Genomic DNA, 16763 nt, shown 5'->3' with positions numbered 1-16763 from the left:
CTAATAAGGTGAATAGATGGAAGCTGAAGGCAGACATTTTGCTTATATGTGATACTTCAAAAAGTGTTGAAATCTTTTTAAGGAAGTAACTTTTGACCCTAAATAATCGGTGAAGAAGCAGAAGAAGGCAGGGAATGGCTTGGATAACTCAGTTTTATCTACCTCTGATAGCCTGAGGGTATTTTGGTGTTATGTATGACCTTTAAAATATGCAGCTGAAGCATTGAGTCACTGAAGTATGGCATTCATCATCTGTCAGCTCTTTCAGTGATTTTTCCTAAAAGCAAACCATGAACATAACCAGAAAAGATAATGGGTTTTCTTCACTGTTGATGAAGTTGGTGCTCCTTGGATCAGTATTCACTCACAATCTACTTCATATTTAATTGTACAACGTACTATGTCCACTATTATTTAAACTTCATAAAAATAACTGAGTGAGAAAAGTCCTTTAGGGATACCAGTGATGTTCCGTATTTGTGAAAACCCTATGGGTAGAGCTGATACCACTCAACTTTGGCCACTTACAAACATGCTGTCCTATGCCTCCGTCGTCTCCTAGCCTAGATAACAGTTAAATAACCCCCATCACACCAGCTTTGTTTATGATGAGTCATCTCATTTCTTCAAATGCTTACCACCAGCCGGCTTTCATCTTTGGGAGCTAGTCTCTCCAGGAGTTCACAAGCAAGCTGGTAGCAGAGGATACTAGACTGGCATAAGTTACATTCCTTTGCCTTTTTGTCCTTCTGGCAGCTGTGAGAGCCCCCCCAGGGGGCCTGGAAGACATTGTTGATGATAGAAATGATGTCCTTTGACAAACTGTGCTCTAAGCCCATAGTGATGCCATCATCTTGTAACTCCATCTGAAAGACACACAAAAGGACATGGGGGCAGGAGGTGGGTGAGGGGCGGGAGGCAGAGTTCGGTCCATAAGCCAGCATTCTATTGGCATAATACTTGTCAATAATTAAATTACTTTGATACAATATATGCTTAAAGGCCATGAAGACACACTGCTTTCTAGCATCCATCTAAAAATAACGTAAATACATGATAAAGCAACAGATTATTCTTAAAACCACCTGAGTTATCACGGATGGTTCCAAGCCAACATGTGTTGGGATTCAAACCTGGGTCCTCTGGAAGAGCAGCCAATATTCTTAACCACTGATCCATCTCTCTAGTTCCTGTAACTTACTGTTTAATTTGAGGTGGGGAGGGTTGTTGTTGGGATTTTGTTTTGTTTTGTTTTTTATTCTAGAACAACCCAAGATTACTTAGTGTAATTATTTGTTGTATTTTCTACTCTCTCTCTCTCTCTCTCTCTCTGAAATATGGTCTCACTATTTAGCCCTGTCTGGCTCAGTACTCACTATGTAATGTAGACCAGGTTGACTCTGACCTTGCAATGGCCCTCCCGTCTCATTCTCTCAAGGGTTGGAATTAAAGGCAGGTGCCCTTGTACCTGTTGGGACAGTGACTTTCCATCCCTGTGGTGCTGGCATTTGCACTTAGGGCTTCCCACACACTTAAGTAGGCACTGTGCATTGAACTGTGTCGCTAGCCCTTTAGTCATTGTCTAGAATAGTCCCTTGGTCATTTTAATTCCTGCCTGTGATTGCTTTTTTGAGAATATAGTCCTGTTACCTTGTAAAATGTATTTCAAATAGAGTTTTCTTTTTCCATATTAATTATTTTCAGCCACACATTTTGGGGGAGGGCAAGAAGGTCACACACATGATGGTATATCCTCTCTAGTTATTGTATCAAGAGGCAGGGGCTCTTGTATCAAGAGGCAAGAGCAATGGCTCAGCACTTAAGAGTATTTGCTGCTTTTCCAGAGGACCTGAGTTTAGTTCCCAGGACCCGCCTCAGGCTGATTACAACTGCCTGTAACTCCAGCTGCAGGGGACCGGATGCCTTCTTGTGGGCTCACACTGCATCTCTAAGCAGACATATATACACATAATTAAACACTTTTAAAAGGCTTACATCAGGAAGCATGGGGTCGAATTACTGACCAGAGCTTGTGATCTCACCATCTGCAAATCCAACTACACCCAAGGACAAAAATAGTTGGAAAAGGTCCTTGCATCTTCCCTGAATATATACAGACTATCTCCTTCCTACCTATACTGTGTAGTGTAACAGCTATTCAGATGACACACACATTGAGTTAGGTGTTACAAGTATCAAGATATGTGAGTTGAAGCACAGGATGTACATAATGTTATATTAGGTACTGCTGTACACAAATTCCATGCCATTTTCTATATGAGACTTGAACATCCATGCATTATGGCGTCTGTGGATGGTTCTGGGATCTCCTGAAGACACCAAGAGAGGGTTCCTCTTTGCCTTCTGTAATTAGTACATGGCCTGTATGACTTCTGGTTTCTTATCAGACTCTGCTACTGGTTTTAACCTGGTGGATGGTTTATGCTGAGTCAATTGTTATTACAATGGCTTCAAAATTACCATATTCCAAATCCATCCCTTTTTCCTGTACTTACTGATGTATAGCGGGAGACTTCCCACTAAAGCAGCCTGTCCCTTCTCTATTGCTTGCGTGCTAGTCATCTGATCATTCCTGTGCCCGTGGAGTCACACAGTCTGCAGCCATGACTAGTTATTCTACTGCCCAGGCCACTCTGTGTCAGGTGAGTGTGAACTCCTTCAGACTGCCTGTTTCTTTTAACACATTCACACCACGTTCTTTCTTTCTCATTTGTGTTATCACGATTCGACCCGAGGCCTTGCACATTTGAGGCCCCACGCTACCACTGAGCTACATCCCAAGCCTTCCACACACTTTTAAAATAGTTCCTTGATTTCTGGCACTGGAAGACTTTCCAGATTCTTCCATTTCTCTAAGGAGCCCTGGTTCCTTTCCTTGGATACTAGTACTTAGAAATCAAGATCTGGACAGTAGGCGAGAAGCAACATCTTTTGAATGTGTAAAATCACAGTGATGAGTTGCAAAAGATTTATCTTTACAAACACACATGCAGGTAACCCACACACACTAGATAGATAGATAGATAGATAGATAGATAGATAGAAAGAAAGAATTTAAGTTAGGCTGAGTTTATTTTTTGTTTTGCTACAAATATGACAGCTATACTAATTCTAAAATGAAATTTTCCATGAGATAGTTATCCTTTCTGATTTGAATACACTCTGAAATGTGGAGATAGATACCTTGAATGCAATATACTCCCAAACAACTCACTAAGAAAACAAGAGCCAACAATGTCTGGAAAGTTTGAGAGCTGGGTGTTGGGGCCTCTCTGGATTATTCTTGCGACTTGATGCAAATCCAAAATAACTTCAGATTTTCTAATTACAAGGAAATGTCTTTCTCATCCTCTCATCAAAGCTGCTGCTGCTGCTGCTTTCTCCTTCTCCTTCTTTTTGGTTTTTTGAGACAGGGTTTCTCTGTATTGCTTTAGAGGTTGTCCTGGAATTTGCTCTGTAGACCAGGCTGGCCTCGAACTCACAGAGATCCGCCTGCCTCTGCCTCCCCAGTACTGGGATTAAAGGTGTGTGTCACCAATACCAAGCCCTCATCGGAGCCTTTTCAACTTTTAAAATTCCCTTCAGAAATTAGTTTATAAAACATAGCTAAGTTATCCCCATAGCTACAAAAGTCTCTGTGATCTTCTCAACAATAGCAGTATCCAGTTTTTTCATCCAACTTATTCAACCAAAACAGTGTTTCTAAAACTCAGATCTATTTTCACAAAGATATGCAGAGAGTCACATTAAGTCTGAAACTGTCTTAAGTGATGTTGCCCCACATCAATGGGAACAAAGAGGGCCAGCCAACAGATGGAATCACTAGGACAGGGCCCTGTTAATGCCCACCCTGTGAATGAAAGGGATCGCATGCTCCGCTACCTGCTTTAGGAGAAGATCAAACATGAGGATGAAACAATTTAGATTCATGTCATCATCTTCACAGTCAAAATCAATAGTCCTTCCTCCTGGGTGTCCAAAATTCTTGAAAGGACTACGAAATGGACTACGCATGGGACTCCGGAACGGACTCTGGAAAGGGCTATGAAATGGACTCAACATATTGTGCTGACCTCGTCGACCAGGATCAGAAGCGACACTCACCTGGAAGAAAGCAAACCAGCAAATGCAAATGACCTCAGGAAGGCTCCAAAGGCTCTCCATGGTGTCTGCTATCATTTCCCTCCCACCAAATGCTGTCAGAATAAACTACAGTGGCTAATTACTAAAACACATTGAGAATGAGAAACTGTAAAGTAAAATATTTTCAGATAATTTTTAGAGTTATAAATGGAGACTTCTAGATTGGAAGAACTTTAGACTGGCCCTGGAATTATAATGATCAAACTCACACAAGAAGGTACAAGGGACCTGCTGTACTTGCTGCTTCCCATGTACCCACTCAAGCCCCTCCCAAGGTCCTCACTGAGCTTTTCTATGCTCTGAACTGTGTCATCTGGCTCCTCTGCTGTCTGGTGTCCAGGTGGGTTCAGTCCGTGGGGGGCACCAGAAGAACACCAGGGCTGTAGAAGCAAGAGGTAGGAATATTTCTTGCCACTTCTGCCTGCTCTTCAGTGCCCTTGTGGTCATCACTCTATGATGACCTCTGTCAGCCACCTAGGGGAGGTCCAGCTCCAGGATGGCTGCTGGAGTCCCTCACCCTTCAGCCCTGCTGGTACAGTGGCTATCACAGGCTGTGGGTGCTTTATCATCCTTGCCTTTAACAGTGTTCATAACTTCACCAGCAGGATCCCCACTGAAGCCTCCCCCTTTTACTAAGGGTGATAAATTCTACGGTGGAGTCCTGTCCTGTCCAACATGTGCATCATGTTATGTCTGTGCATCATGCTCAACTACTGCTCTGTGCCATAAGGACTGTTCCAGTGGTCAGGAAGCACAGCGAACACTGTTCAGTTCCAGGTAAAGGAGATCACCCCTTATGATTTAGAATGCAACCTCACAGTGTCACCTCACTGGATCTTACAAGGTTCAGTGTCTACAAAAAGAGGATAATGGGTTCTTACAACTCTGTGGCATTGTTCAGTGTGAACCCTATACAGAATGAAGAGCCGTGTGACGCAAGCTTGCTATACAACCTGTGAGTTGCAAAAGGAAGAAAACGAGGTAGGCCACTGGGTCCTACCAGACAGGCGAGCGATGATCTTTTTCAGAAAAGCACTGAGTAAAACCTATGACCCCATGATCTCGTTAGGGTTTCTGATCCCCAGATTTCAGTTGAATGGCTTTGGGAGCATTCTGGGGACAGGCTTGCCATGCAGAGAGTTGAGATCTCAGGAACTGGCCTCTGAAGAACTACTCATGGTCTGAGAATATCCTTCTACCTACAGAAACTCCTTCAGGTCCTCCATGGACAGATTACAAAGACCACCAACCATTCCTGGGCACCTTTCTCAGCCACAAAGATGTAATAAAGGCCGCAGCTGATTTACAGGCATAGTATCATTTAAAGTCCCCACCAGTTGACCGTGTCTTCCCCAACACAAAACAAACACAAAATAGTCACCCCAGTTCCCCCCTCAGAGTGAAATATTGATCTGCCAGTAACTAGAAAAGAATTCCTCTTTACCAGGAAACACCCTACCCCCAGAGGTAGAATATAAACACACACACACACTTACTTGCCCTCTCAATGGCAAGAGAAGGCAAAATTAAATTAAAAAGACATGAAAACAGCAACTTACTGATTAAAGGCTATATCGAGTCTGTCTTTAACAAATGTGTTCTTATTTAATGTAATTAAAAGATTAATGGACTGGAACATGATGATATCTTTCCAAACAGATATCTAATGATACTATTTGGAGGCCAGAATAGCTAATCGATGCTTTCCCAAGTCTTAGTGAGTGGGACAAGAACAGTCGAGGCAATAATTACCCTTCGAGTTGCGGCGTTCCCTGACAGCTCATTGGCTCTTGATTTTCTTTGATTTGCCAATTCTTTGACAGAATTAACCCCATCAGAAAACATACTTATCAAGAGTTGAAGTGGAACCGTGATATCTAACTCCGACAGTACCTGAGGGGGAAAAAAATCACACCCATCCCCAAAAAGTAAATTTTCAACCTCAGAAAGGGAAATGTAACATTTTCTCTATGCAAACTGCTGAATGTAAGGACAGTTATCATACACATATGAGCACAGTCATTTTCCATTTTCCACAAGGGAGCCAGCCGTCTTCGGAACCTCCGTTCTCCCCTCCCACTGTCCAGTAAGCTCTCGCATTCTCTCCACTGTCTCCCGTGATGCTGTGTCCTCCTCTCTAGCATGCGCTGTGGGGCCTTTACTCTCAGCTAGCATCACTGCAGCACTGACCCTGGCCCACTCCCACTCCGACTGAATGCCGCATGCCATCTTGCTTCCTGGAGTAAACATCCTCTCGAGGCAAATACACCTCATCTGCAATGAACTTTCCTTTCTTCCGTCAGAATAAACCCACCCTCCTCTCCTCTTAGAACCCTCCTCGTGGCTTTCTGGAAGTGATCACCACAGGTACCATTCCACCCTCTGTCAGCTGCCTGAAAGATGGAAGAATGAGAAGAGACCTGTTTCTAACCCGCCCTTTACCCGACTGTATACAACAGGTCAGCAAGTGTTCCCACCGCTCGTTATTACCACGGGCCAGTTTTGAGCCCTATCTTGTCCATTCTCTGCAATGGTTAGGCCAGTGCTTTGAAGCCTTCAATTGCAGCATCAGCCTTCTGAGCAACGTAGAAGGCCCTGAGTTCGATCCCCAGCACCACAGAAAGCAAACTTGTAATCATAGTTAAACTGTGGCTCTTCCCTCATTTTGGGCAGAGCCTAAACTTCATGGGAGGGTACTCATTTTCACAGTTTTTAATTATTTTTTTTTAAACTGAGTGTTCATTAAATAAAATGCATATCCAAATGCTAGGAGGAAGGCATGGGTGGGCCATAAAGTAAAATAAAAAGGTGTGGTCCCTGAATTTGAGGGTTTGTAAGCAGAGGAAAACCAACCCCTATAACTACCCCCAAAAAACACTATTCGAAAGGAGAGAATTCACTAAGAGAACCCGCCAGATGCTACAGGAAGGAATGATGATCTGGGTGGACGGAAAGCCATAGAAAACTTGAGAGGAGGTAATTTGCGAGATGGGCTTTAAAAGATTAAGCTTGTGCTCTTTAATGGAGACAGAAGTGGAAGTCATCACGGGCTGAGGGGACAGCACAAACCATTCCATCCTTGATTACTTCTCAGTCCTTCCAGGCAAAGGCAATTTCTCTAAACCCAGAACACCTAGGCAAACCCAAGGCCCTTGAGTTTGGTATCATTACCAAATCTGTTTATTCACTCTAGCTACAGCTACATGATCTGAAACTTAGCCGTTTATCTCTGCGCATGTGACATTAGCCTTCAGCACTCTTATAAACACGAAGATTTGGAGTCTCTGCAAAAACCTTCCCCCCTTCCCCTAAGCATCTAAAGCTTGGTGGCCAGAAGCTTTAGATGGCTCAAAATGGTGACATTGTTCACTTACATGAAGCCAGAGTAGCGCTTGCTCCTGCACCGTGGAAGGATATCCTGTAAACCGGCAGCTAATAAAGCCAAACATCTCTTCCATTGAAAACGGCAGAGGACACAGCTCTATGTCAAACATTTTGCTGGAAAGCAGAGCAACAGAACTAAGTGACCGGTGGGCACACACCAAAGACTACTGGTGCCACGGAAGTATCCCTAACTATAACCTTGGAGAGCTAAGGCCTTGTGTCCTCATTGGACATTCACATGTTTCACTACTTTAAGTGGAGAGTTTCCATCAATAAGTAGAAACAATCCTAAGGTCATGATAAGATTGCATTAGCATTCATCCCCATACAGGACTTAATAGAAGAAACTACCCCAGCATCTAAAGACATTTCCCTTTATACTTTCCAAGCATATCCCAGCAACCATATCCGGAACTAAACAAAGGGAATGATATACATGCACTTCTCCCTGAGAACAAGTCCTTTTCTGAATAGGTTCAAGCCACCTTAGCTCAGTTGTGGCAGCATTTGATCTGAGCACCTCACATCCCTCCACAGGTTGGTTAGCTGTAAAGACTATGTAAGATCATCAGCAGAGAGCCTGGCATATAGTACATGCTCTGTGAGTGTCAGATAGAGCTACAGGTAGTGACTTCATTAAACTACTTACCCACCTTAATACTTCCCTGAATTCCTTTAACTGGTTATCAGGGACTTCTGTCCGGATGGCTTCCAGCCACTCTGGCATGATGCACTCCCACACAGACTGGCTGATCACATTGTAAGGGATCAGGCAGAGAATCCTGTTGAGACCTTCCTTTAACTGAGTCACCGTGCTGCAGGACTTATCCCAGTATCCGCCAACCTGACAAAGGCAAAAGAAACAAGACATACTCCTTACAATTACTGTCAAGGACTTCTTAGAAGTGAATAGGCCTATTACGAGTCACAGGCCAAGGATCTTCGGAGCGAGATCTGTGAGAATCCTCAAGTCACCATTAAGATCCATCAGTGAATATCAAGTGTCTCTGCAGGAAGACATTAAGTCCTTCGGGGAAATGCCCAGCAGTGGTACAGCTGTGTCATATGGTAATGCTATGTCTAATTCTTGATAAACCTCAAGATAGATTGCTAAAGACGCCGCATTACCCTCCACTCCCACCAGCAATGAGGGTTCCCCTTTCCCCACATCCATGTCAGCGTTTGCTGCCACTTGTATCCCTGATGGTGGCCATTTTGACTGCTATGAGACTGGATTTTTTTTTTTAAGACAGGGTTTCTCCTCTGTGTAGCCCTGGTTGTCCTAGAACTCACTCTGTAGACCAGGCTGGCCTCAAACTCACAGAGCTCTGGCTGCCTCTGCCTCCCCGCTGCTGGGATTAAAGGTGAATGCTACCACCTCCCAACAAGACTGAATCTAAAGAGGCTTGAATCTGCATTGCATAATGACTGAGAACACTGAACACTTTTAAATTTGTGTTTCTTCTTTGGAGGCCTTCACACTAAACTCCATAACAAAAAGAAAACACAGTTACAGATCAGCCCCAACATTGACCACAGACTGAATTTGAACTATTTTGCTGTGGACTTCCAGAGCTCATGTGAGCTGTAATTCCAAAGTTCTGCTCCTAATGTGATGAACAACAGTGAAAAATCCCCTTTTAAAGCTGTATCAGTGTGCAGTTGCTCCTGTCTGCAGAGAGACACAGGACTACAGTTTCCCTTTATGAACAACACAATACTGTTTCTCTCTACTCTTCATATTCTGGCAATAGGTTGCTTTTTTAAAGAAAGTCTAAGGTCTAGCTGGGTGTGGCAAGACACTCCTTTATCCCCAGCTCTCAGGATACCGAGAGATCTCTGAATTTGAGGCCAGCCTGGACTACAGATGGAGTTCCAGGACAGCCTTGGCTATACAGATAGACCCTGTCCTGAGAAAAGGAAGTTACAGGGGGCGCACAGGGCCACATGTGTCTTTTCATGTGGATTCTGGTGCTTTGGACTCAGGTTCTGACGTTTGCCAGGCAAGCACTCTACCACTTTGCCATCTACATAGTCTGTTTCTAAATTTTCTCTCACCATCCTGGCCCAGCATCAACAGAGAACTAAATTCAGTTGTCCAGATTCTTACTATGAGTGGGTATTCTTGGGTCGACAAGATGGCTCAGCAGGTAAAGGAACCTATTGCCATGCCCAAGTCTAAGCTCCACCTCTCAGATCAGCATGGTAAAAGAAGACACACACACACACTCTCTCTCTCTCACTTTCTCTCTCTCTCTCTCTCTCTCTCTCTCTCTCTCTCTCTCTCTCTCTCTCTCTCTCTCTCTCCCCTTTGGATGTACACCTGTCCAAAACCGTGAAAGGTTTTTTTTTTTTTTTTTTTTTTTTTTTTTTAAGTACTGGGTAGTCTTGTCCCAAAGCCTACAAGCTGAAGCTCAAAGACTCAAGCCTCAAAAGATTTATCCACAGCAGTTCAAGTCCCTTGGGAAATGCACCAAATACCTACAACTTTCACGTTGCTTACGGGAAACAAGCATCACTGTGACACTAACATCCTCACTTTGCTACTGTCTAGAAACCTTCATTCCTGGCTGCTCGCCCTCAGAAACAAGGTCTGTGATCTACCATGGTTCTCTGCTCCTCAGGATAGCTCTAATCTCTGACCCCCTTTGTGGGTTCCTAGTCATGTAATCATTCTGACTAGAACCCTCTGCACACAGTCTGCCTGGCATCTTTGTTACAGGTAAAATGTCAAAGGAGGTCACAGAGAAAGAGGTATGGAAGACACTCAAATTCCAAACTGCTAAACAGACTGTTTCAAACTGAAAACACTTGAGTTAAAAAATGAAAAAGAAAGCATATCTGCCCAAAGCAGAGGGTTTTGAAAATGCTCTCCCATTTATCCCCTTCAAAGAGCTTGTCCTGAGAGAATTCAGCCACCCGGAGGGAAGTCACTTCTCCAGCTTAGCTTCAAGAAGGCAAAGCCATATTGCGTTTGGTATGGAAATCTTAAATCTCTGACAGTTCAGGGAGTAAATCTATCATCCCTCATTATTCTCATCCACGCGCCTTCTCTCCTAATTAATCCATTGTTGGCTCCCTCGTAGGACCCACTTTGGAAGAGGAAAAGTTTTGCTTTTTTATCTCCCAGAATCACAACAAACCAGCCTTCTATAAGAGAAATAACGGGAGCATACCAAAAACACCACCAACTGGAAATTGTACATCATGTAAAAAGTCGATTTTACAAATGAGTCAGTAGGTGGCAGCAAATATGAAATAAGTAAATCATATCTCTGTAACTGCTCAGCCATCTGGATCCTGGAATCAAAGCTATTCCCGCAGATGCTCTGTACTCTGATTTCTCCTCCAGTGTCTCATTTCAGCACAGCTTTAAAATGAAGATGATCTCGAGGTTCTTTTTCAAAGAAAACAAATTATTAAAAATAAAACCTAGAAAACACGTTGAAAAACAAAACTCACGGAATGCTTCCAAAAACTGACTCTGGGCCTCCGCCTTTCGGGGTTAGGCACAAATTATATTGTAATGAAGAAGTGTGGGGTCTTCCCCAGCTAAGCATCTGCAACTAGTGATCCACTGAGGTAGCAAGAGAAGAGGCACAGAGAAATCTGTCCTCCAGTGCAAGGACTGGGGATTCTGATAGTTCTAGGAACCAGTTTGGCGTTTTAAACGTCATGGAATAGACTTCCACTGTTACTGGAGTAACAGTGAGGAGAAGCTAATTTGGGGCAGATGGACTGGAGTGGATTCCCAACAGACAGACTGGGTCTGTCCACGCCTCCCAGAAATCAAAGCAATGACTGAAGACCAGAAAGGAATTCCATATCGGGGATGACCACGCTGGGAAGACAGAGAGGGTGAGGGCTGTGTTCTGGAATATTGGCAGAGGCAATCGGAAGAGGCAAGGAGAAAGAAGTGAAGCCCACGTGATGGAGCCGTCTCGGTGAGCTGTGGTCTTGTTGGCCATTACCTCAGTTCTGCTCACACAGAGTGTTAAAACCCTGTTAAGAAATGTGCCCCAAAAGAGAGGGAGGGAGGCAATCAGGCCGTTCCCCTTAGCTCCCAGGTCATGTGTCTAACAGACCTGTGATGCTGGAAGGGGGGTGATCTGTTTCCTGTGCAATGCCTGTCCTGATTGAGGGGTGGCAGTCTCTCTTCACGGGGTGATACGCAAAGCTCAGCTGTCCCTGGAAGGTGTGCAGTGATTACTGAAGTCTTCAAGGAACCATCACAGAGACCTGAAAGCAGGACACCTTACAAACTGGTGGTTGACCACTTGCTGGAAACACCTTTGGGCTGCTTTTATCTTGGTGTCTTGAGCCTTGCAGAGGCCTAAATAACTATTACAGCTCACCTGTAGGCACAGTTGAGCAGGTGGGTATCTGACCTAGAGACGATGTGTGGAAAATGAAGCTAGGGATGCCATGCTTTACCTGCTTTTAGTGATCTACCCGGGCATGTACAAGCCCAAGTAACAATCCATTGCTTTTACTAAAACTTATCTCAGACTCATTGTCATTCTGCCATAACCTAGAAATTCACAGGAAGCTGCAGAAATTCTCCTCGTTGGCTGTAAGCCAGGAAAGAACTGAGCCCCCCAACCCCACAGAAACCATTATTATTATTTCTTTCTCATCTAAAAACAAGCAACACCAAGAATGAACATATAAGTTATTAGACATCTCAATATCCCATCATACCATTCTTCTTGATTCTGAACCAATGCCAAAATGGCATATCACCAAAGATGTAGGTATTACACTAACCACCCTGTTGTTGGCTTGTGTGGATTTGCTTTGGATTTTTGACACAAAGTATTGAATTATAGCCCTGACTAGCCTGGTACTCACTGTGTAAACCAAAACACCATGGCCTCATACCAATCCTCTCTCCTCAGTCTCCCAAATTCTGGGGTTCCAGTTATATGCCACCACACCCAGGTGAACTAACTGTCTTTGGCTGTTAACACAAAGAGAGGGAAGGTCAAAGGTGGCATTCCCCACCCCAAGTCCTCCCCAACAGCAAGGTTCAGATGAATGACCTCTACTTACCCTGGCAAATTCCATGGGTTTGGGAAGAAGGCACATGACCATGACATCAAAACGGACATCACATACTGTCTTTAGCCACTTGGTAACAAACTGAGGCTTTAGTTTTTCCACTAAGCTTCCAACTTCATCATCCATCATGTAGGCTGTGGAATGAAACCACTGAAATACCATGGCCACCAGCCGGGCCAGGCTCTCCGTGGGCGTGTTCTCACTGGGTGTGCAGAGACTCACCTAGGGTAGGCAGAACAGACCTCAGTCAGGCTCCACCCATCCAGCTTTACAAAATTATTACAAGTATATTTAAAGACCCCCCCAAAAAAATGACGGCAAGGTCCAGATGATTCAAAATCAGAATGTTAGAAATGATTATCACCTGTCCAGAACTTGAGTCCTTTCTAAACACATGCATGGGTTGCCATGGTAATATCCCCTTAGCATCCAATAAGCATTGCTTTCCTAGTGTAACTCTATTATGTAAACTGAACTAGAAAAAAGTTCCAAAAGATTAAGTCCATGAAGTGATATTTCACTAATAACATCAGTGACAAAAATCCACAAATATTTAAGTTCTCAAAAGATCAGATTCAGGTAACAATTTTTTACTGGTAGTAATTCTGAAACCTCTCAATTTACCATATTACAAGTCATTTTTTAAAACATCTCCATTAGAAACAATATTTTATTGAGCACTTGGAGGAGTCCAAGAATACAAAATTAATTAATTAGTTCATTAATTAAAGCATTGTTCCTGCCTTCTAAGAGTTTTCAACAAAAGGTGCCACCATGCCCCTATATAATAAGTCCTTGGAAGCAAGACATGTAGAATCAACAATTAATTTCCAATTTGGTAGTCTTTTTTTTTTTTTCTTCCCAGATCTGTGCAAGCATAGAAGAGAGCAATCTCTATGGAGACAGAATCCTTGACTCTAGCAGTCAAGGAAAAAAAAGCCTGCATCTCCACAGAATGGGCTCATTCAGCTGGGTCTTTGCTGTGTTCGGTCTCCACCGGATGAGTGGTATGGCTGACTCAAATGTAACCCACTCACTCAACAGCAGACTGACAATAATACTTATGACACATAGAACCCATTAAATAAACGAAAACTTGCTTGTGTACAGAAATGATGAGATATAAATGATCTGGGGCTTACATTGAATCCATACTCAACACCCTGCACTAGCAACCCTCCACTGTGTTTTGTGAGGGCTGTGCGCTTCAGTCTGGCAAGGCCTTGGCACTGTGGGCCTCGATGCCTGCTTGTCTGTTAAAGACAAACTCTGTGAGCGAGCACTGACAATCTCAAAACTAAAATACTGATCCACTCTGAAAACTTTAAAGACGTTCTGCATGCTAAAATTTAATTGTTTGCATAAAAACTAACGTGTGTATCCATCTCATTATTATGTAGCTTCTTTCATCTTTAATAAATGATGAAATCATATGAGTACCGAAAATTGGTTGTAAAATAAATTTCTTTATAACAAAAAAGAAAAGTTCCCAGGATTCTGGAGATGAATCTGGGCGTGGGGCCCTTCTAAAAACACTCTGGGGTGAATCTAACAGAACTGAGAACTTCTACCCTGCCTCTTGGGGGTTACCACCTATTTAAAGGGTTAATTCTTCACTACTGTGTCCCTTCAAAACAACAGGAGACATTCCTCATCAGACCCAAGGAAGGAAGGAAAGCATTGTGACGGGCGGGCGTCTTTTTCTTACTAGGAACCATATTCCGAATTGGCTGAGCAGCCTCTGGTCATGCTTGTCGTCGTCCTTGTTATCAAAGTCAGCATTGTCCAGGGAGTGGTGGGAGGAGGAGAGGCCCAGCTGCCGCCGGCGGTTCAACTCATGTTCCCTCTGCTCTGCGTGGAACTCGGCCTCTTTCAACAAACTGCCCAAGAAGGGTGAGTTCCAGTAAGACAACGGAAAACACAGCCCAGGCAGCCTACCGCTCCCGATTGCCTCACCAGTCACCCTCCTCCAAGTTCATGTCACTCGCCCAGCAACCCTAGCTTCATTTTCTTACTATTTTATATTCCCCATCTCAAAGATTAGCCAAGAGACTCCTTCCAAATGATCACACGGAGGCTCCTCAGCCCCCCACACAAAGCCATTTGCACCCAGGTGAAGAAAAGACAGCAGCTGGTGTTCAAGGCTCTGGAAGTGAGGCGGTGGTTCCTGCCCGAGCTTACTAAGCAAGTAGGGACAAAAAGTAAGGCTAGCTAATGTTGGCAAGGGGTCAGCAAAAGCAAGTGACTTCATGCACACTGTCACACTGTTGGCATTGTAAACCGATACTCAGGCTTTCAAGAGCATTTAGGTTACACGTTATGAAAACTCTGACCAGCTAACCCACATCTGAGACTATAAGGAGGCACAAAACACCAAAGAGTTGTTTATGAAATACATAAAAAAAAATGAAAACCATCTAAATATATAATGGCACAGAAAAACAAATTATAACTCTGTGTGTGTGTGTGTGTGTGTGTGTGTGTGTGTGTGTGTTTGTGTGTGTGTGTTGATATGTAGTGTATACACTGAGTTGGGGATATGGGTATGTACACCTGTGTGTGCACTTGCACAGGCCAGAGAAGGACACTGAGGGTTCTTCCTCCATTGCCCTCTCCTTTATTCTATTTAGAGGGTACCCTGCTAAACTAGGAGCTCACCATGTTCAGGCTGACAGGCCAACACACCCTCAGGATCTGCCTGTCTGCTCCCCAATGTCGCAGTTACGGGCACAAGTAGCCATCCATGCCCAGCCTTTTACGTGATTGGTGGGATTCAAACACAGGCCCTCCTGCCTGCATAGAAAACATCCTTACCCACTGAACAGTCTCCCCCAGCCCACTCCGTGGAGTTTACATATGGACCATAAAGTAATAAATATAAAAACTTCAGCACAACATGAAAAGAGCAGCTTGAATGTTGACTCAGAACGAACCATGGGTTCACCGTATTCACGATCATATAAACAAAACATGCATAGAAAACAACTAGGTAATGTATGAACCTGTACAACTGCATTTCGATCTTTGTTTTCTGTAATGCTATTTAGTGATCATCGCAGTTCTATTATGTGTTTGTCATTGGTATGACAGAAATAGAAAAGACACGGTCTCTTTAAAAAACGGGCATTTCGTGCTACTTCATCTCTAACTATCTCGTGATTTTGGGTAGTATCTGAAAAGAGAACAGATCCAGATGCTGTGGTGTGAAAGGATGCTTTCTCTGTCATCTAACAGAGCCTTGAGCAGCCCGGTAGCCAGAGCCGTCTGACTCCCTCAGCCTGGAAGTCTGCCTCAGCACCTCACCACCTGGCTCTCCCGCGCCTAATTACTAACAGACAGGAAGAGTGGTACCTCTGGGCTCTGCAGCCCTCCTCCTGGCTAACACTGCCATGGCTCAAACCCTCACAATGATGGGAGCCCCCACTTCACCGCCCCAACATCTCTGCTCATGCTGCCCTGCCCTCGCCTGAGCCTACCACAATTATACGTTTCCGGTCCTCTAGTCCCTGCTTAGGTAACTGAAGGGCACTTGTGTCTCCCAAGTACCTGGCGCAAGGCCTTGAACGTGATTGTCATTCAAACAAAATATTTATTGAATTCATAAATTTTATTAGAACATCTCCATGGCAAGAGAGGGCAGAGCATGAGGAACCAGAGAGAATTAGCCCACCTCAGCGTCTTCGGAGGAGCCCAAGGTTACCTGATCACGGCCTCCACTGCACAGACCAGCTCCTCTGCCCCGCACTCCCGGGTGTTGATGGGGGGTGGGGAGGTCTGGTAGAGGTGTGTCTCTGCGGTGGCCCCCACCTCATTACTGTGGTGATTGGAGTGGCATCTTTTGCAGTACCGAACAGGCCTGTTTCCGTGACGACCACAGCACCCTGCGGAAAAGCAGGTGACGACTGCCCTTCTGACATGGGAGCTGCAGTTCTGCAAGCAGAGAAAGTCGAGCCAATTAAAGGCGGTGGCTTCTGAGACAAACTCAGATGAAACCCTGGAGCAAATGGAACCTCAAGGGACCACCAGAAGTGACCGAGTTTCCAAAACGCAGGGTGTCTAGGTGTTTTATTCTAGTGGAAAGGGTAGGTATGGTCTAGAAAGCAATGGAACTGAGTTAGGAAGCTGAATTATTTGAACGTAGCGCTTAAGATTTT

The 16763-nt window shown here is 44.2% G+C and overlaps 1 protein-coding gene across 1 annotated transcript in view; it reads right to left on the bottom strand.

Moving 5' to 3' along the window:
• The window catches only part of Unc79 (unc-79 homolog, NALCN channel complex subunit), a 191916-nt gene that overhangs the window by 112452 nt on the left and 62701 nt on the right, over positions 1-16763 (bottom strand). The window contains exons 12-19 of the mRNA XM_051196519.1: positions 16310-16539; positions 14318-14489; positions 12601-12831; positions 8202-8392; positions 7539-7662; positions 5917-6057; positions 3904-4125; positions 639-866 (exon numbers count right to left, since the gene is read on the bottom strand). Coding sequence (XP_051052476.1) covers positions 639-866; positions 3904-4125; positions 5917-6057; positions 7539-7662; positions 8202-8392; positions 12601-12831; positions 14318-14489; positions 16310-16539 — 1539 coding nt within the window. The remainder of the gene's footprint in view (positions 1-638; positions 867-3903; positions 4126-5916; positions 6058-7538; positions 7663-8201; positions 8393-12600; positions 12832-14317; positions 14490-16309; positions 16540-16763) is intronic.

Source organism: Phodopus roborovskii, unplaced genomic scaffold (assembly GCF_943737965.1).
Source record: "Phodopus roborovskii unplaced genomic scaffold, PHOROB, whole genome shotgun sequence".
Classification (NCBI taxonomy): Eukaryota; Metazoa; Chordata; class Mammalia; order Rodentia; family Cricetidae; genus Phodopus; species Phodopus roborovskii.
This window is presented reverse-complemented; position numbering and strand designations above follow the sequence as displayed.